Below are 20813 nucleotides of genomic sequence, written 5' to 3'. Positions count from 1 at the left end.
CACTTAGTAGGAGTGAAACCCTGGGCAAGTTGCTTGACTGCTGTCTGACTCACTTTAATCATCTGTAAAATTTGGATCATGATAGCACCTATCTGTCAGGGTTATTGTGAAGATCAAATGAGGGCAATAATTTTGTATTGCACTTAGTAAAGTGCCTGGCATGATGTAGGCACCATATAAATATTAGCTATTGTTGATTTTTATCATTATACTGATATATTAAATCCAGAGGAGGTAAATAATTTGTTGAATTCCCATGACAGTCCCTAGCAGTGTCAACATTTGAATTCAGTTTCTTTGTATCTACACTGAGCTCTTTCTATTAGAACGTGTGTGATATGCAGTAAATCACTTTGATCCAGCCTTCCCAGTGTGCTTTACATCCATTTATTTTCTTTCTGTTCTCAGATCCACTTCCTTAGTTCAGACCTGGCTCCCTGCTGGGTTGTAGATCAGCTCATTGGTTCTTAGGTCTTCATGTTCTTTCCCTTCCAGTCCAGGTTTCATATTGCTATGGTCTGATCAAGTCACTGCTTTGCACAAAATTCTTCCCTGACTCCCCAACATTTATAAGAAAAAACTTTTAAGTTCCTTTATTTTGCCTTCAAGAGCTTCTACCTTTTTCACCTTGAGTCTTGTTCTTTGTGTCTTTTCTTGTGTTCCCTTCTTTGCTGTAGCCAAATAGAATGATTTTCTGTTCTTCTTGCCTCCCAATTTTTCTTCCCTTTTACCTTTAGCTACAGTTACCTTCTTTAGAATACTCTTCTTTCCCACTCCTGCTCCAGGCTTCCTTTTATAGCTATTCTTTGAGACTTTGCCAGAATCTAGATTTAGGATTTTTGGGGGTAGAGCCAAGGTGAAGGAATAGAGCAGAGAAGCTCCTGGTCACCATGAGAATCCTCTCCAACCAATATTAAAATAATTCCATAGAATGACACATCTGCCATGATACAAGATACCTTCATCTGGAGGGCGCTCTCCCCTACTCCCCATGTTCTTTCCTTCCTAAACATAAGATTTAGAGTGAGGAAACTTCAAGGTCATTCAGCCCAACCTCTTTCTCTTTCCTCCCAGTTTCTACAAGTAAGAAAACATGGCAGGTCTCAAATGACTTGTTAATGGTCACAAAGCTTTTTGGTGCTTCTCTTGGGTACTTACTTGGATCTTGAGACCAAAGCCCTTTCCTTTCTCCCTTCCCTCAGCACCTGCCCAAGCCTGGGACAGAAACTGCCACAATAATGGCATGGCACCAAGATATATCCCTGTCAGGCCTAGACAGATGACCTCCTGCATCACTGACTATCAGGCCTCAGAACTTCCCACCCTTGGAGACCAGGGTTTCCAACCCTCTTAAGGGTGTTTATTGAGCTTCACCCAAGTCCCCCAACTTTGCCCAATGAGACAATCCAGATTATCTCATCCCAGATAAGCATCGTATAAAAGATTGCCCCCTTCTCCACACAGGTCACCTATAGGCTTGTGGGTTCCCCCCTTGCTCCCCCTCCCCACCCACCCATAATAAAGCTTTGCTATATTGCTCAATCTCTCTGTCTAATTTGCCTCAGATTAGCCCCTATCAGCCAAGTCTGACACTTACCATGTTCCATTTTGCAGCATAATTGCTTATGGAGATGTTTTGCCTCTCTATTATACTGAATAATTATTCTATCATGCTGCATCACAGAATAACTGAATAGGCTCGAGGGTGAGTTTTATCTCAATTTGCTTTTCTCCCTTAGCACAGTGCTCTGCATGCAATAGGCATTTAATTATTGAGTAAAATTGACCGGAGAACAATTTTAATTGGTTTCTATAAGAGATAATTTTGACTTTTTTGGCCCTTCTGTTTTTCATGGATTGATGGGGAGGAAGGAGGAAGAAGATATAGCAATGTGCTTTTGGGCAAAGATTCCTGGAAATTGCTCTTTCTAATCAGAATTGCAGGATCCCCAAGGAGTCTTTAGAATTTTGCCTTCTTTTTATTGAACCACAATTTGAGAGAAGGATTTATTGATTTTTCAGGCTTATGTTTTTGCTTTGGTTTCATTGTTCATTCTTTCTTTTTGTCTTTTTGTCTTTCATCCTTTCCTTTTAATTGGTACGGACCATTCCTGCTATGGCTCAAGGTCTTGGCTTTACCTTTGTGGTCTCTGGTAAAGTGACATATTCAGTTCTGTCTTCCCTTTCTATTTTCTAGTTCCTAAGGGTTTTTTGGATCCACAGCTGATTCTAGGCTTACTCCTTCCTTTTCTCACCAGCTTCAGGCTGTAGAAATTTTTTCCTGCTTCTATTATTGCCTTTAAAATCCCCCTGAGCCATGAAGAACCACCCCATTATTGAGATAAATCCCTGTGATTGCTTCTCTCCATGCCTGTAAGTAGTAGTCCCCTCCTAATTGCACTGGTCATTATAATGAAGCCCATCTCCACAGTTACCCTATGGCAGTAACCTTTTGCGCTTGGTGGGTCAAAATTCGCCAAAAAACCGAGCATAACTCGGGTGGTGTATCACTTCGAGAAAAAAACCCATAATTTTGTGATATTTATAGTTTAAATAACAAAAATGTGTAATTGTAATATATAACTGTATTTAATAAACCAAAATATGCAAATTAATATAGGTAGAATTGTCATCTATAGTGCACAGAGTGTCTACACTACACTACAGCAAATGTTTCATCCTCAGTATGAGGCCCCATACTGCCATGTGGCCGTATGTCATCAAAAATACTTCTTTGTATGAGACCGTGTGTCACTGGAAATGGCTACGCATCTCAGTGCTGACACACGTGTCATAGGTTTGCCATCACTGCCCTATGGGAAGGGGGCCTTAAATTGTTGTCTTCCACTCTCCATTGCCTGGCCTCAACTTACTTTGCCCCGACTCCATTGATGCTCTCCCTATAGCTGCCAAAATAGGTGACTTGCCAGAATATGCTTTTCCATGCATCTAGGACTGTCTTAGTCTGGGAGTTCTTCTTCGTAGGCTTTTCTAAGGATAAACTCATAATAAGCCATGTTTTCCTCATACCATGATTGAATCACTAGTTTTTGTTTTTGTCTTTTTAAAATCAAAGTGCAAGACTTTATATACCCTGATTGTTTCATCTTGTCCTTTTTAGGGCAAGTCATTCCAATCTGTTAATTAAGATCTTTTTAAATCTCAGTCTCATCATTCTCATTAGCTAACCCTCCTAGCTTGGTGTCATTGGTGGATTTGATTAATACCCCTACTTTATTTTATCTTATCACAAGTTGATATTAAACTGTTGAGCTCTATGGGACCAAGGCCAGGCTGGCATTAATCCATTAGTTGAACTCCTTTGGGAAAACCCACTGATAGTTCATCCTAGCTTGAATAGAGAAAATTTTCTTGTTTGTTCAAAATTGCTATCTCTGCTTTGTGATGATTGTAGGATAGCTTAATTCAGTTTTAGGTATCTACTCTGTGCAATGTATCATTTGGAACTGGGGTTGCAAAGATGACACAGATTCTGTCTTCACGGAATTTACATGATAAGTATACCAGAGAATTTGATTGGCACAAAGGAGATATTCAGCAAAATGTTTTTGGATTGGAAAAGAATATCTTTGGCTAAGGTAATCAGGGAGAGTTTCAAAGATAAAATGGTGTTTAAGTTGAACCTTGAATAATAATAATAGATATAAAGTAGTAGTTTATATTTATAGAGCATTTATCACCTTTAAAAGTACCTTACTCAATTCTCTTTTGAACCTCACAACCTACCTGGGAGGTAGGAAATGGAAATATTTTTCCCATTTTATAGATAAAGATTCTAAGACTTAGATTACAGATCTAAGATCCCAGATTTGCCGCTAGTTAATCACAGAGAGAGGGTTTGAACTACCTTCAGTACAGGTCCAGTGCTGCCTTTCATTAGAGGATGAAATGGGTTCTGAAAGGTAGAGATATTTGAGAGATTGCATTCCACTTTTAGAGATGTGGGGAAGCAGCCCACAAGAAAGCAGGAGACAGCATATTCTGCTGAAGGTAGAGCTCGTTTGTTCAGTTTGGCTGGAATGGAGACTTTGGCAGAAGGAGGTTAGATGATGTAAGACTGGGAAGAAAGGCCAGCCGCTGAATATAAGCAACCTTGGTATGAATATAAGACTAAAGGATTTGTATACTTGTGTTTTCTTGGTTATCCTCAAGCCAAGAGAGCTGAGGATCTGCCTAGCACAGAGCATTCTTCTGGCTCTTTCAATGAGAGATAAATGCTTGGAACCCTTCTCTGAGGGCAATAGATGACTACTTCATGTAGTCTAGCCCTGGATTTGGCATTAGAAATCCTTTTTGTAACTTCCTCAACTACTAGCTCAAATTTGATGTTGAGGCAGATCATTTCTTCAGCCTCAGCTTCAATTTCCTCATCAGAAAAATAAGAGCTGGACTAAATCTTTGAAATCCATGCCAGCTTCAAGAATGTGATTTTTCTGTCTCCTACTTTGAATATGCCCTCTATTTTCTCACCCGTGCACCTTTACTTCTCTGATTCCTCCATGCATTCCCTCATAGCCTTGTCTTGTTCCCCATTCTTCAAGGGCCTTGACTAAACGGCATGCCTTCTATGAAGCTTTTCCTGACCCCTGTGGTTCTGATGATTTCAGAACTGTAGAATGTTATGTGTTCTACAGGATCCAGCAGAAATTGTCACTGAGCCTCTGCCCAGAAACCTAGTGAGGGGGAACCCAGTGTCTCCAGAAGCACTGTTTATCCTCATTTAATCTTGTAGCATTCATTTTGTATTACTGGAATAGACCTTAAATGATTGATATCATCTTGTCTAATCTCATTTTATGGAGTAATAAATGGTCATATAGCACAGTGGCCAAGGTGGAACTCAAATCCTTCTGCCTCAGTGTTCAGTTTTCTTAGAAATATATATAGGTGGTAGAGTGCTGGGCTTAGAGTCAGGAAGACCCGAGTTCAAATCCAGCCTCTGCCACTTTGCTTTGTGAATACATTTCCTTTTATGCACTTAGCTAGATAATGATTCATAATATTATTTTCTGTGCATATGCCTTATTACTTTTGTGAGCTGCCTGAGTAATCCTGACCTCCTTGCTCTTCCTCGCATAAGATTCTCCATATCCTAATTCCAGATACTTTACCTGGCTATTCCTCATTCCTGAAAAGCTCCCCTTCTTTAACTCCTCCTCCTGGTTTTCCTGGCTTCCTTCTAGTCCCAGCTATAATCTATATGACTTCTACAGGAACTTTCCCCCCAATCTTTCCCTCTAGTGATCCCTTATTCTATATGCCTATGTTTTTGTTTTTGTTTTTGCATGCTGCCTCTCCCATTAGAGTATGAGATCTTTGAGACCTGGGGCTATCTTTTACCTTTCCTTGTATTGTTTGTATTTGTATTTTTGTACTTAGCACAATGCCTTACACATAGTAGGCATTTAAAAAATGTTTATTGACTTACTGACTTGAGGACAAGGACTATGTTGAACATAGATTTGTATCTCCTCTAAGGCCAAGACTGGCCCTCTGCACCTGGTAGGTTCTCAGTGAATTTTTGTTGAATGAATGAATGAATTTATAACCTTCACTAGAGGTTAAATGGGAGCGGGAAGAAGAATTTAAGAAATGAAAATTTCAATTTTCCTAATCTTTTTTTTTTCAGTCCTTCCCTGACTTACCAAAATGATGAAAGAGCCACCTTTCTAACATATCATTTTCTTTTCTTAAGAAATACTATTTCCTTTGTCACATGGTTAGTGCTTTACAATGTGCCATTATAAATGCTATAGCATTCCAGGTACAGGAGGAATAGAGAATTTCCATTAGGAGAAGTTTGGGGCACCCTTACTAGTGATGGTTTTTCAGGGTTAGACCCAATATCTTCTGAAAACTGGAGTCCAGCCAATTGGGAGAGCAAGTTTTTGCCTTTTCTTCTTGGCAGATCATCAGCATTCATTTAATCTTTCTTATTAGCTTTTTTGTTTTGTTTTGTTTTGTTGACACTGCTAGTAGGAGTGGTGGGGAGAGATGAGACTGATTCAGCCTATAAGGAAGTGTCTGAGCTTCCTGGCTCTGGGTGTCTGGTGGTAAAATGTAAGGGTTAGGGAGAGGTAGGTAGCACGCATACCCTGATGGACTTTGGGAGGCAGACCATCAGCTTCCCTAAGTTCATCTAAATCCTTTTGGTAAAGGCCCCTGAGGTATATCTTGTAATCCTGCACTTTTCCATCCTGTATGGCTAGGGCAGGGCTTCCTAAACTTGTATTCATGGCTAGTTTTCAGGAGGTCCACAAACTTGTTTTTGTTTTTTAAATAACCCACACCTTCCATCTTAGAATTGATATTAAGTATTAGTTCCAAAGCAGAAGAACAGTGAGGGCTAGGAAGTTGGGATTAAATGTCTTGCCAAGGGTCACACAGCTAGGAAGTCTCCAAGGCCTGATGTGAACTCAGAACCTCCCATCTCCAGAATTGACTCTATCCACTGAACTACTTGGCTGATCCTATGAACTTGTTTTAAAAATATTTTGATAATTGTATTTTAATATGATTGGTTTCCATTGTAATCCTCTATATTTTTTTATTTTATTCATTTAAAACCATGATTCTGAGAAGAGGTTCACAGACACTCCCAGATTGCCACTGAGGTCCTTTACCAAACAAAATGTCAAGGATCCATAAACTTCTCTTCCATATCTTTCCAAGCTGTTTTGTCAAGGTATGGAGGAGACCTCTGATATTCTAGGACCAGGCCTATGATTGCAGGTTTTGGCAGGTTCTGCCCACTTGGGGGAGACTTTAGGTATGATTCCCTGACCTACTGTGCCACATTTAGCCAACTGAGTACCCTTCTAGTGAAGTATGGAAACTTTTATCATTGGAAAGATAGACTTCATTGGTCACACAAATGACTATATACACAACCATGGGAGGGTAGAGGAGTAACTGTGGTTGAGGGAGTACTTAGACACTAATCTTTGGGAATATTGAATCATCCAGAGCCAACAGGTCTTTCATCCTGTTTATGTGTCCTGAGCCCCCTTTGACTTTCAGTCTGGGGAAGCTTGTGGAACAGCCTCTTCTCAGAGTCAGGTTAGGAAATGCATAAAATAAAATGTAGAGGGTTACAAAGGAAATAATTTCAATTGAAATATAGTTATCCTAATGTTTTTTAAGATTCTCAGCTCTGAGGTTAAGAACCCTGGGATAGAACTATGCCAGAAGTTGTTTTTTTGTTTTCAGGGAAAAAAGGAAGTGGGATGATTTTAACTGGCACAGATCAGTAACTCAGATGGCTTCTGTTTAAATCATGTTTGCATTATAGCTCACAAATTGCTTTGCTCAGAATGACCTTTGCAAGTGTCTCTCATTTAGAATTCCTAACTTCCCTCAAAGCCTAGATGATGTGCTACCCCTTACTGAAAGGGTTATTTAATTCTCCTTTTTCAACTTCTAAAATATCATGTCTATACCTATCTCCTTGCATACTGTACTCTCCCCAGAAAATATCAATCCATTGAGGGTAGGATCTATATTTCCTTTTGTCTTTATATTTCTTGAATGGAGACTAGAGTCTATAGTCAATTAACACAAATGTTTGTTAGATCGAGGCAACCTTTGAAGTGCATCTTCATCATTTTATGGATGAAGAAACTGAGTCTCTGAGAATTTAAGTGACCTGCCAACAAGCATGCAGTAGTGTTGTGTATGTGAACTCTGACTCCAAATCCATTCTACTACAATGCTTCATGGCAGGGTCTGGTCATCATATTCTTTGAAACTGAGTCCAAGAGAATTTAATAGTTTGTCCAAAGTCACATAGTGAGGAAGTGGTAGAGTCAGTAAGTACTACATTCTGGGTTGTTCTTCTTTTTTTAAAGATTTTTCCCTTCTTAGTATCAACTCTTAAGACGGAAAAGCTGTAAGAGCTAGGTAATGGGAATTAAGTGGTTTGCCCAAGGTCATACAGTCAGTCTGGTTCTAGATTTGAACTCAGATCCACCTGACTCCAGACCTGGTACTCTATCCATTGTGTTACTTGCTGTCTGTCTCTTAGGTTTTCTGATGCCAGGTTTGGTGTGCTTCCCTCTGTGCTGTACTTGCCTCAGTAAAGAGTAATAGTGAATATTTGGAATTTTGAAAATGAATAACATTTTAGAATTGATATCACAAAAGTTCTTTACATACCACTATTCTGCCTCAGCCAGTTAGTATTTTTGCATTGGCCCCTTCCAAAAGCAACTTTTGATGCTATACTTAAAAATTTCTGATAGGGCAGCTACATGGCTCAGTGGACTGAGAGCCAGGCCTAGAGAGGGAGGTCCTAGGTTCAAATCTGACCTTAGTCACTTCCTAGCTGAGTGACCCTGGGCAAGTCACTTGACCCCCATTGCCTAGCCCTTACCACTCTTCTGCCTTGGAACCAATACCCAATATTGATTCTAAGGTGGAAGGTAAAGGTTTTTTAAAAATGACAGTAGTATATTGGTCTTATGATTCCTTTTATGAAATCAGCTTTATTATATGTTAACCATTTTCTCACTCAAGTATTCTTTGCTCTAAGTCTAACATATCTTAAAATTCATTTTGTAGCTACCCCTTGCTGCCTAAGTCTTATGATTGACTTTGGTCAAAAACTGTAGCATTATGAAGTTTGTGGTGTATTGTAGGAGACTGCACTGGGATGTTGAGCTATCTCTTTCCTAAATCTGCTTGAATCAGAATTTTCCAGTGTACTCAAGAAATGTAGGTGTGGTCCCTTTTTCCATATGTGTAAAGATTTAGCCTGGAGCTGACTTGACTTGGGAGGCAGGTAAGTATGAACTTCGGCTTCCATTATCCTCAGGAAGGATGTTTGAAGACCAAACAGAGAGAAAAGAACAGATTGTTGTGAGTGGTTTGGGGGGAGGGCTGAACTGGGACCTATGGGGTTAGTTATAGGGAGAGAAATAAAGAGCTTGATCTTTACTAGTAGGGAGAAGGTACCTGGAGACTAGTGAATAAGTGAGCTCTCTTTTGGTAAGTGTTTAAGCAGAGGGTGTCCCTTTCTAGAGGGTTGTAGATCCATTTTTTAAGCAAGAAAATTAGACTTGATTTTCTCTAAGGGCCTTCCTGTTTCTCAGACCTATGCCTTACCTATAAAGGACTGACTGTTCATTGGGATCCATAATAATTTTTTTTTTAATTTTAAACCCTTAACTTCTGTGTATTGACTTATAGGTGGAAGATTGGTAAGGGTAGGCAATGGGGGTCAAGTGACTTGCCCAGGGTGACACAGCTGGGAAGTGTCCGAGGCCGGATTTGAACCTAGGACCTCCTGTCTCTAGGCCTGGCTCTCAATCCACTGAGCTACCCAGTTGCCCCCATAATAATTTTTTTTTTTAAACCTTACCTTCTGTCTCAGAATGGCAATGGAGGTCAAGTGACTTGCCCAGGGTCACACAGCTAGGAAGTATTTGAGGTCAGATTTGAACTCAGGACCTCCCATCTCTGCGCCTGGCTCTCAGTCCACTGAGCCACCCAGCTGCTCCCCCATAATAATATTTTTGGTAGTGCTTTAAGATTTACAAAGGTTTGTTTTCACAGCTACCAACTATGTTTGCTTTTAAGATTAAGATTCCTCAGGAAGGAACCCTGGGGGACAGATATTAATAATAATGGTAGCTTATGGTTGTAGAATGCCTTAGTTTATAGGTGTTTTCTTCATAATAGCCATGGGATGAAGGTGTTATTACCATCTTGCAGAAGAGGAAACTGAGGTCCAGAGATGTTTATTATATGTTGCCTTTAATGGTTTCTTTATGGAGAACATTGAAACCTTCTAAATGGTCTTTTTTTAGATATTTTACTTTCTCTATTCCTTGTATTAACAATTTTCCACATATATTTTCTGAAGTCATAAGATCCAAATTGTCGTGTCCCCCCTTCTTCCCCCAAGCAATTTGATCTGGGTTTTACATGTAGAACATATTTCCATATTGGTCATTGTTGTAAGAGAATAAGCATACAAAACCAAACCCCTAAAATAAAAAGAAAAATAAGCAAAAGTGAAAAATCTTTGCTTAGAACACGTTCTTTCTCTGGAGGTGGAAAGCACTGAATCATCTTCTGACTGCTTCTCAGAGTGGTGTTGGGGAAAAAGAAGAATGAACTTGGTGTCAGGAAACCTTGGAGTTCTAGGTCCTGGACTGCTAGTTGTTAGCAATATGACCCTGGCAAGCCATTTCACTTCTCTTTCCTTTAGTTTCCTCATCTATAAAACAGAGTTAGTACTCTTAGGGCTGCCTCTTTTTAAGATTAATATGAGAAAATTACTTTGTTGACTGTAATTTACCTTATGCATTCGATCAATTACAAACATTTGTCCTTGTGGTTATCTCCCAAGAGCTCTTCCATTCAAAATCATGCATCTAAAAGTTTGGTTAATATATACTACTTCCTTAGACTTGCTGCAAGATAGTTGTGCTGATTTTCTTCCTGTCAGGTAAAGAGTTGACAAGTATTCTAGTAACCAAAACTAAAAGGGCTTGATTCTTGGTCCTATGGGTTGGAGGCTTCTAGGAGACAAAGAAATTAAACCACATAGCTCTGAGTGCCCTGTGATATTCGCTGTTTCTTAGATTTATTTCTGGGTATATCCATTGCTAGCTCACCAGAGAGCAAGCTCAGATAGATTTTATTAGCTGGCTTACTTACAGATAGCTTAGGGAGCTGAAACATGAATAATGATTCCTTTCTCCAATGATTTACAATTTGGGGTTGGTTAGACCTAAGAATTGCATGTTTTTGTTCTTCTGGATTTGTTCCAATTCTGGATTATCTATTTAATCCTAACGAGGGAATTGATTAATGAGTGTATAAATGAATGATGAGGCATTTATTACATATTTACTGAGTGCTAGGCATTTGCCAAGTGTTCTGTGGCTAAAAAGATTTTTTAAAAAGAGTTCCTATCCTCAAGGAGCTTATATTTTTTTTTAAATTTTTTTTGATTAATTAAAAAAATTTTCCATGGTTACATGATTCATGTTTTCCCTCCCCTCTTCCCACCCCCCTCCCATAGTCGAACACAATTCCACTGGATTTTACATGTGTCATTGATCAAGACCTATTTCCATATTATTGATATTTGTACTAGGGTGATCACTTATAGTCTACATCCCCAATCATGTGACCCATGTGATCAAGTTGTTTTTCTTCTGTGTTTCTACTCCCACAGTTCTTTCTCTGCTTGTGAATATCATTCTTTCTCATCAGTCTCTCAGAATTGTCCTGGGTCATTGCACTGCTGCTAATAGAGAAGTCTGTTACATTTTTAATTGTACCACAGTGTATTGTTCTCTGTGTACAACATCCTTCTGGTTCTGCTCCTTTTGCTCTTCATCAGTTTCTGGAGGGTATTCCAGTTCACATGGAATTCCTCCAGTTCATTATTCCTTTGAGCACACTAGTATTCCATCACCAACAGATACCACAATTTGTTCAACCATTCCCTAATAGAAGAGCATCCCCTCATTTTTCCAATTTTTGCCACCACAAAGAGTGTAGCTATAAATATTTTTGTACAAGTCTTTTTCCTTATTATCTCTTTGGGGGTATAAACCCAACAGTGGTGTGGCTGTTATAAGCAGGTTAGATGGGAAATCAAGGTAGTACAGGGTAATATCAGCCACCAAGGAAAAGTAGCTAGTCCTTCCAGGTCAAACCAGAGAAAAATTACCAAACCATAGTTAACTGTCTGAACCCACTTTCACATTTTAGAATTCTCTCCCTGTTAGTCTCATGCCTCTGCCCTCTGCAAACTTCCTCAGACCCGCTCTTCCTTATAACAAAGGGGAGCTCCAAAAGCCAGTAGATTAACATCTTCCTTATATTGATTTACAAAGAGTAATCTTCACAGCAACTAATATGTTTTGCTTTGAACATTAAGATCCCTTAGGAAGGAACCTTTGGGGACAGATAATAATAATGGCAGCTTATGGTTGTAGAATAGGCACTTTCTTCATAATAGCCATAAGAAGTAGTTATTATTATCCTCTTACAGAAAAGGACACCAAGGCCCAGAGATGTTTATTGTGTTTGACCTTTAACAGTTTTTATGTAGAGAGTTTTCGGAGTTTCTGAATGAATTTTTGACATTGCTTCTCAATGGGGCATGTATTCAGGAAGACAGAGGTCCATTTCTTAGGGCCATCATGGAGGGTACTGGTCCAGGTGGGGAGGAACACATGGAGAGATGCCTGGCTAGATAACTGGATGGAGTATGAAGCTAAAGCTAATTGAAAATTTCCAGATTCATTCATTCATTCATTCATCCATCCATCCATCCATCCATCCATCCATCCACCCACCCACCCACCCACCCATTTATTTATTTTTTTGCTTGTTTGCTTTCTTGTTTGTTTATTTATTTATTCATTCACTCATTTATTTATTTATTTGGTTGTTTATTTATTTATTGGGTTTTCCCATGTTTCCATGATTCATTTTCTTTTCCTCCCCTCTTTCCTCCCCCTCCCAGAGCTGACAAGTAATTCCACTGGGTTGTACAAATGTTGTTGCTTGATACCTATTTCCATATTATTCATTTTTACCCTAGAGCATTTTTTTTTAAAGCTTAAACCTTAAATCACATACTCATATATACATGTGACAAGTGATGTCATGTGTTTTGCTTTTGCATCTCTACTCCCATAGTTCTTTCTCTCAGTGTGGTTAGCATTCTTTCATAGAAGTCCTTCAGGAGTGTCCTGGCTTGTTGCGTTGCTAATAGTAGCAATTTTTCTGGTTTTTAAATTTGGTAACTAGATAATTTTGTATTTTAATTTGGGACATATTAATATGAGACTTCTTTCTTCAGAGTTTTTCTTTTCAAAATTTCCTCAAATACTACTCATGCCTCGTTGTTGCATGGAGATGACCCAGGGTTCTTAGAGTCTGTGCCAGTAGAATGTAAGCCCTAGAAAATGTAATAGCTTTGCTATACCTCTCCAGCATGGTATTTAAAGGTTTGTAGGTTGGTTCCCCAGGCTCTAGAGTTCTAGGTGTCCAGTGGTTCTAATATTCTTAAAACTAAAGCTCACAAGCCTCTATAAGTATGCTTTCCATTAACATGGGCACTGTAGGCATAATTAACACAAAGAAAGGCATTTCTAAGAATGTCGCAGTGAAACAATAGCTACACATCATTCCTAAAACCTGGGCCTACTTACCTATATAGTATCTGTAGGGAGAAGGGGCTCAACACTTAAAATAGTTAAAGTAAGAAATCCATAAAAGGAACATATGTGACTAAGACAGTTCACAATTCTGGAACTGCAGGAATTCAAGAACATTTCACTTTTTTCCTCATGTTTTCCACTTACTCTTCATGTTGATTCTGTGCTGGGCAGGTTCCTCTGCTGCTAGACTGGACTTGTTCCTCCTAGGGCAAGTCAGTGCACTGGACATCCTGGGCTTGCTAGAGATTCCTTTGGTCTTCAGTTTTAGGCTCAGCTGTGGTACACTGATGGGATACTGCTGTGCTAGAGAGGGCTGAGACCCTTACCTGCATCTGGCAAAAGCCTCCCTAGTTCTTCTGCCTCAGAGTCTCAGCTTTGAGGCTTGTTACCTCCCAGGAAGGGAGTGGAACAGTGCTAATTAGCCTTTGCTTTCCATAACTCTTTCTGGTATAAGGCTTGGGTGCTCCCAGTGAGATACCTAATCCTTAATTTATGAGAACTAGCAATTCCATTTTCTAAAGCTTGACTTCTGCCAGCCCTAAATAGACAGTGACTATTTCCCCAGGAATCACTAAACCATGTCTTATATTGGACCATGTATATGAGTTAAGTAAACTTTTCTGTGCCAATCTATGGCCTGGGGATAATTTGCTACTATCTCCTGGCTATCCAGCCACTTTCTTGGTCTTTTCATCTGCAAATGAGATACTCTAGGCTTCCTTTCCCTGGCCTAGCACCTTTAGAAGGTACAAAATTATCCACATAAATATAAAAGCGCTTCACTTCATATTGTCTCTGTTATCTGCCACTTATGGCTTATAACTTTTGCAGTCTGTTAGAAGGATATCCTTTTACCCTCCAATCAGTGATGTTTGCTGTCCATGCATATTGCTTAGATGGAGGACTGGGATAATTTTATAGGCATGCAAAACTTGAAAGATTGTGAGTACAGGAACTAAGCTGCTCATCTTAGCACTCGATTTCTGAGAATGTGGGTTTTCATTTTCACTCTGGTCATTTTCTATCCTGCTACTGCTCCAGGATCCAGATGGGACCGCCAGAAGATCCCGTTATTGAAGGAGCTCATCCCTGTGATTCTGCACTCTCTGGTACCTTGAATCTCCATCTTACCCAATAGCTTTTGTTCCTTGCTTTTCTCCTTCCAGGGGCATGTGTGTAATCCCTCTCCTATACCTCGCCTTCAGCCTTTTCCCTCCCTTCAAGTTCAGCTTCACTGATAAATTTTTCTAGGGAAGAGAACTTTTTTTAAAATGTGGATTTTTAGTTTTGATTTTACCCCTAAGGAAATATTGGTAAGCTGTTGGATTCAGAGAGATTGGGGTTCTGATAAGTAAGCAAGGATTATTTTTCATAGATTTTTAAAATGTTGTTTGATTCCAGTAATTTTGTATTAGCGCCCCAGTGTTGGTTATATAAAGATCAACCTAGCTAAATACAGAGACACATAGCATAGTGAACAATTTAGTAATTCATTCTTTAGCTATAGCAATTCATGAAAGATAAAATTACAAAATGGCCCAGTCCAGTGTGGCCACCTTCTTCTTATAGATCATAAAGCCTGAGAGCCAGGTCCTGGAGGCAAGAGGTCCTGAGTTCAAATGTGGCCGCAGACATTTCCTTGCTGTGTGACCCTGGGCAAGTCACTTGACCTCAGTTGTCTAGCCCTCACTGTTCTTTCTTGAGACTGATACTTGGTATCAATTCTAAGATAGAAGTTAAAGGTTGTTTTTTTTTTTTAAATGATATTATCTTGTTTGGAAGACATCTTTGTTCAGAAAATGAGGAGGACTCTGGCTTTTGTAGATGATTGTACAGTGGACCACATCCTCATTGTTACAGTTGCTTGAGAGATAGAGATAATACATGATCCTGAATTTTTTATTATGAAAAAGTTATTTGGCTTCTAATCATTGCTTTTTATAAATATAATAACTCTCTAAAGCTTTATTTCTCATTTACATGAAGGGACTTGATGTTTTAAAAGACAATTCAACAAACATTTATTCATTCATTTATTTATTTGTTTATTTATTTATTTGCAAGGCTCTTACAGTCTGTCTTAGAATTGATAAGAAGTATGGGTTTAGAAGCAGAAGAGCAGTAGGTGTTAGGCATTTTGGGTTAAATGACTGGCCCATGGACACATAGCTAGGAAACGTCTGAGGCTACCTATCTATCCCATAGCAAACATTTTTTAAAATTCAAAGATATTTTTCCCAATTACATGTAGTAATAATTTTCAAATACATCTTCTAAAATTATAAGATCCAAAATATCTCCCTTTTTCCCTTCCCTTCCCAGTCTTGGAGATGGTAAATGATTTGGTCTGGGTTATACAGCTATTATCCTCAGCAAAAAATGTATTAAGTCGTTACTTTTTGCATAGACATTATCTCAAGCTGCATATCTTTTTAAATGTAAATTTTTGTTTATATCTTTTGTTTTTATATCACCCTCTTTTCTCAGTTTACTCCTGCCTCTTAGAGAACATCCTTTATAACAAATACTAAAGGAAGAGTTAACCAATTAATTACAAAATTTATCAATAGATAACCAAATCCTCCAAGACGTGTGGTGTAATAATTAAAATTGGGTACCAAATGTAATCATTAAAAATTTGGTTTGACAAAAATAATAATAGTTTAAAAAGAGTATATGGTTGCCATATATAAAATTAACTTCTTAGGTCAGTGATGGCAAACCTTTGATACTCGGGTCTGACACATGTAGCCATTTTTGATGACATGAAGCCACATGACAGTATTGCGCCTCATGCTGAGGTTGAAACATTTGCTGTAGTGTAGTGTAGACCATCTGTGCACTATAGATGACAATTCTACCTATATTAATTTACCTATTTTGGTTTATTAAATACAGCTCTATATTACAATTATACATTTTTGTTATTTAAACTATAAATATTGCAAAATTAGGTTTTTTTTTCTGGAAGTGACACACACCTGAGTTATGCTCAGCTTTTTGGTGAATTTTGACACATCAACCTCAAAAGGTTGCCCATCACTGTCTTAGGTCAATATGTTGTTAGTAGTTCTTAATAATTTAATTTAATATAAATATAGTAAAAGGAGGGAAATGTATGAGTAGAAAATATTTCCTAGCCTACCACCCTAGAATTCCTATCTGTAGAAATTCAGCTTGCTCCTTGACAAAGCTCCAATCTCCACATGGAAGTTAGGCAGCCTCTTCAACCAGCACAGAATGCTCCTTCAGCCCCACTCAACCAATGCCTGTGAATCACAAAAAAACCCTCCTCTTTTGCAGAATTCCTCCTAAAATGCCTCCTCAGGAGTCCTTGGGCTGGCTTTTTATAAACAGTTTTTTCATGTCACTTCCTGTCTCTCTCCCACTTTACAGGAACCAATCATAGCCTCTTAGTTTGCCTGCCACTGCTCCTGGGACAGTGCTTGTCTTTGGGGGTGTGAAAGTTTTCTTTGTTAGTGGCTTACTAAGTGTTAAGTAGGGATTCTTTAAGTTTTTGATTGATTAACTTAAAAAAGACAAAAGGCATAAAAATTCCCTTTCACAGTGGTTTTTCACATCTGTAGTCAGCACTCTTCAGAGAAGGAAGGAGTACATTCTCATAGCTCTCCTTTGGGACCAAGTTTGGTCAATATAATTTTATAGTATTTGGTTTCAAGATTTTTGTTGGTTCTCTTTCCATTTACATTTTTGTAATCTTGTGGATACTGTTTCCTTTATCTGCTTATTTTTGTTTGTATCTGCACTATAACTTCCTATGCTTCTTTGTAGTTTTGTTTTTTAATGTTGGTTTTCAGGGAGATCAAAAACTACCTTTTCTTGATATTTTTTTTTTGCCACTTCTTGATTTACAGTAATTCTTTATAGTGACTGGAATTTTCATTTTACTCATTTCTTCAGCCTTATTGGATTTTGTAGCAGAGCTAGGATCTATCTCCTATTGTTGTTTTCATTGGGATGGTTGGCTTTTTTCTTCTTGACCTGTGTTTCTGTCCTTAATCCAGAGTCCTTCACTGACCCTCACCACTTAACAAAAAGGCCTTCTAGATCTTTGAGGTTTAAAGCCTTGAATCTTCATGGTCTTTGTTGAGGCACTGAGATATCATAGAGTAGTCTACTGTGCTATCTCACATTCCTTATTGCTGCTGCTTCTGGTAACATCTCTTGTATTTATTGGTTTTATGACTATCTTGAGGTTTTCTGGAGAATCTTTTGTTCCAGAGGCAGAGGATACATGTGTCTCTGGCCTGTCTCTGGCCAGCTTAGAGTCTTATTTCCTTGGCTCTGATGGTGATGACTTTGATGAATGCTTCTTTCTTACTGTTACCGGGCTTTTGACCAGTTTCTCTGGGATGTAGTTCTCCGATGGAATCCATGTTGTTTCTCATTGGATTTCTTGATCATCATTTGGCCAGGTGTGATTTCTAGGGTTTAGCTAGAGTAGAAGAGGAGCAAGCACCCATATTGCCCAAAAGAGTTCTCTTATTTCCCGTGCGATTATAAATATTTTTGTTTACATGGAACCTTTTTTTTTTTTTTTCATTGACCTTCTTGGAGTCTGTATCTAGCCCTTGGATCTCTGGATTGAGTGGTGTGGATATTATAGCACCTTTATTAGTATAATTTCTTTTTTTAACCCTTACCTTCCATGTTAGAATCAATACTGTGTATTGGTTCCAAGCTAGAAGAGAGATAAGGTCTAGGCAATGGGGATTAAGTGACTTGCCCAGGGTCACATAGCTAGGAAGTATCTGAGACCAGATTCGAACCCAAGACCTCTCATTTCTGGATCTGCCTCGCTACCTGTTGAGCTCCCTAACTGCACCCCCCACATAATTCTTAATTTTTTTTTTTTAAGAATGGTCGGACCATTTCATACCTCCACCAAGCTTGTCTACACCCCTAAGAAGTACATCTTTCTAATAGACCTAAGAGGTATATAACAATAACTATGATATTCTTGAGAATTAAATAAATGCTAATTATGTCCAGACAGTATACTATAAGAATTGTGAATAAAGAGAGATCACTTTCTACTGAGGAGTAGGGTTGGAAGAAATTAGTGATGGCTTCTAGATAGAAGTACCCAAAGTACTTTTTGCAGGAAGAGAAGGAGTTCAGTAGGTGGAGAAAATAGGAGTTTGATGGTGGTCTAGTCCAAGTCTTAGAGCAGTGATGATGAGCCTTGTAGAGACAAAGTGCCCAAATTGCAATCCTCATGCTGCATATGAGTGCCCCTTCCCCCCCCCCCACACACACACGAGAGCAAGGAAGTGCTCCCATTGGGCACCTGGGCAGAGGGGTGGGTCATGTGATAAATGTCCTCAGGAGTGTATGGAGAGGAGGCAAGGAGTAGTGTCCTCCAGCATTTGTGCCATAGATTTGCCAACATAGTCTGAGGGAATGTTGCCTTCCCCTCTAAAGGCATCTGGTATTCCTTTGTATATTTGGAATTCTCAATGGAATGTTAGGTCATTGAGGGCAAAGATTGGGTTTACTTTTTTTTATATATTTCCGCAGCTCTCAGCATAGTGTCTGACACATAATAAACACTTAGTGGGTGCTTTTTGATTGATTTCTTGGTCATATTTTGTGAACAGAAGTATGGAGATGAGAAAGGGCAAGACTAGAATGAAGGATAAAGAGTATTTCTCTTGTGTAAGGAGAGCCTGAGGAATGTAAGAGGGAAAATTTAGGTATTTATAGATATATATTAAAAATATGTGGCCGCCAGGAATCAACAATTTAGGTTGATTCTGTAATTAAATCAGACCCAAGTCAGCATCGGGTTGAAGAGTTTATTTACAATCGGTAGGTAAAAGTAGGAATAAAGAGAAAAAGGAGAGGCTAGTCCAGGCCTTTGGCCTGGACGGAGAGAGAAGAAGGTTACAAAGCTTAACAAATGAAGCTGTAAGCCACAAGGCCCAGCAACCAGATAGGCAGAGTTTAGAATTGGCCCAGCTAGGCCAAGGAAGTCAGCCTAACTTACCCACGTGACAATATAGAGTGTAAGCTGTCTGTGGTCTCAGGAGATGCTTCTTCTTCCAGTTCAAGATGGCAACTGCCCCCACAGGAAGTTCACTCACTTACTTAAAGAGATAGTGTCTTTCATCACTTCTTGTGGTCCACCTCTAATTCAAATGAACAAATGGCAGTTTCTACATTGATTTGGACTGCCAAAGGGCAGTCCCTTATTCTTGATTTGTTACTTATTGTCACGTGTGGGTAACTTAGTGGGGTAACCTCCCCACTAAGGGAGGTGAGAGTGACATCATTAGCACGCCTAAGTTGAGTAGATTTTTGACTATTAATGGGCTGGAGCTAATTCTATTTACACAGGAGGAACCAGATTTTGGAGCTAGGCAAGATGGGAATTGCATGTCACGTTAAAGAGAATGTTGAATTGTTGGATCAGGGTTTGATAATGTATATGATAGAGAATGGGAAACCATTTGAGGTTTATAAGTAGAGGAGTGGTGTGTTCAGAGGACTTCATTCTTCCTGAAGATGACTCTGGCATTGTATAGAGGGCAGATTGCTGAATTTGGAAGCTTGAAAATTCATTTGGATGTGATTGTAGTTCTTTGGAAGAAGATATGAAAACTCCAACAATAAGTTGTTGGGGTGGGGTGGGGGCGTGGCTTATAAATTCAATTTTGCAAGTTGAATTGGCAGACTTGCTGCTTGATGTGGGAGGTAAAATAGGATTAAGCTCTACTCCAGGCTAAATATTTCTATTCCTTTAGCCAGTAATCATAGGAGCTAGTCTGCTACCCTTTCCCCATCACCCTCTTGGATTCCTCTCAGCTTGTTTATGTCCTCCTTAAAGCAGTGTTGGCCTTTAATCATTTACCAGCCTAGAAGTGGCCATGGTGCCATATGACCCCTTTGTCCCTGGTGATCCTGAAAGCAGGGCCTTTGGGTCAGTCATCGTATTCAACCATTCTCTTTTCTCTCCTCAGGCCATATATGACTGCCCCTTCCTACCCTTACCCAGATCCCATCAGCAGACAACATTGCCTGGACACAAACTATGCATCTGTGGGCTCTGCCAGCTTCTTACCAAAAAATGGTGATTTTACTCAGGTAAGTTCACTCTGCCTTATCTTTCTACACACACACACACACACACACACACACACACACACACACACACACACTATTTAGAGTTTCTAATGAGACTTTTTGCTTTTGAAAAAGGCTTTGATGGTCTTTTCTGAATACTTTTTAGGGAACATGAGGTTAATTCAATGTTAATTTTGAAGGAACTCAGGGCAACCTCAACCACACCCTCTACCCTGTTAATCTTTTGGAATCTTATCTTTTACCCTTTGCTGTATGACTTTGATTGGTGGTGATGTTTTTGAAAGGGGAAATGAGACATTTTCTTCAGCAGTGATCATGTAATTAGAGCCCTTACCAGGCCTCAGCTGCTTTCTAGACTTTCCCCTTATGTCAGAGGCCTGATATGGTTAACTTTGTAGCATGTCTGGGCAAGACATCAGCATGACCTCTGTTATCCTGTCATGTTCTGAAGTGATTGTCTTACTTGATTGGGATTCCGTTTTATATGGAGGAAATGGT

The 20813-nt window shown here is 39.1% G+C and overlaps 1 protein-coding gene across 1 annotated transcript in view; it reads left to right on the top strand.

Annotated features, from left to right (window-relative positions):
* SBNO2 (strawberry notch homolog 2) overlaps nt 1-20813 on the top strand; it is a 160102-nt gene that overhangs the window by 21207 nt on the left and 118082 nt on the right. The window contains exon 3 of the mRNA XM_044671710.1: nt 20192-20315. Coding sequence (XP_044527645.1) covers nt 20192-20315 — 124 coding nt within the window. The remainder of the gene's footprint in view (nt 1-20191; nt 20316-20813) is intronic.

This window comes from Gracilinanus agilis, chromosome 1, assembly GCF_016433145.1.
Source record: "Gracilinanus agilis isolate LMUSP501 chromosome 1, AgileGrace, whole genome shotgun sequence".
In the NCBI taxonomy this organism is placed as follows: domain Eukaryota; kingdom Metazoa; phylum Chordata; class Mammalia; order Didelphimorphia; family Didelphidae; genus Gracilinanus; species Gracilinanus agilis.
Note: the sequence above shows the minus strand (reverse complement) of the source record. Positions and strands in the feature narration are given on the sequence as shown.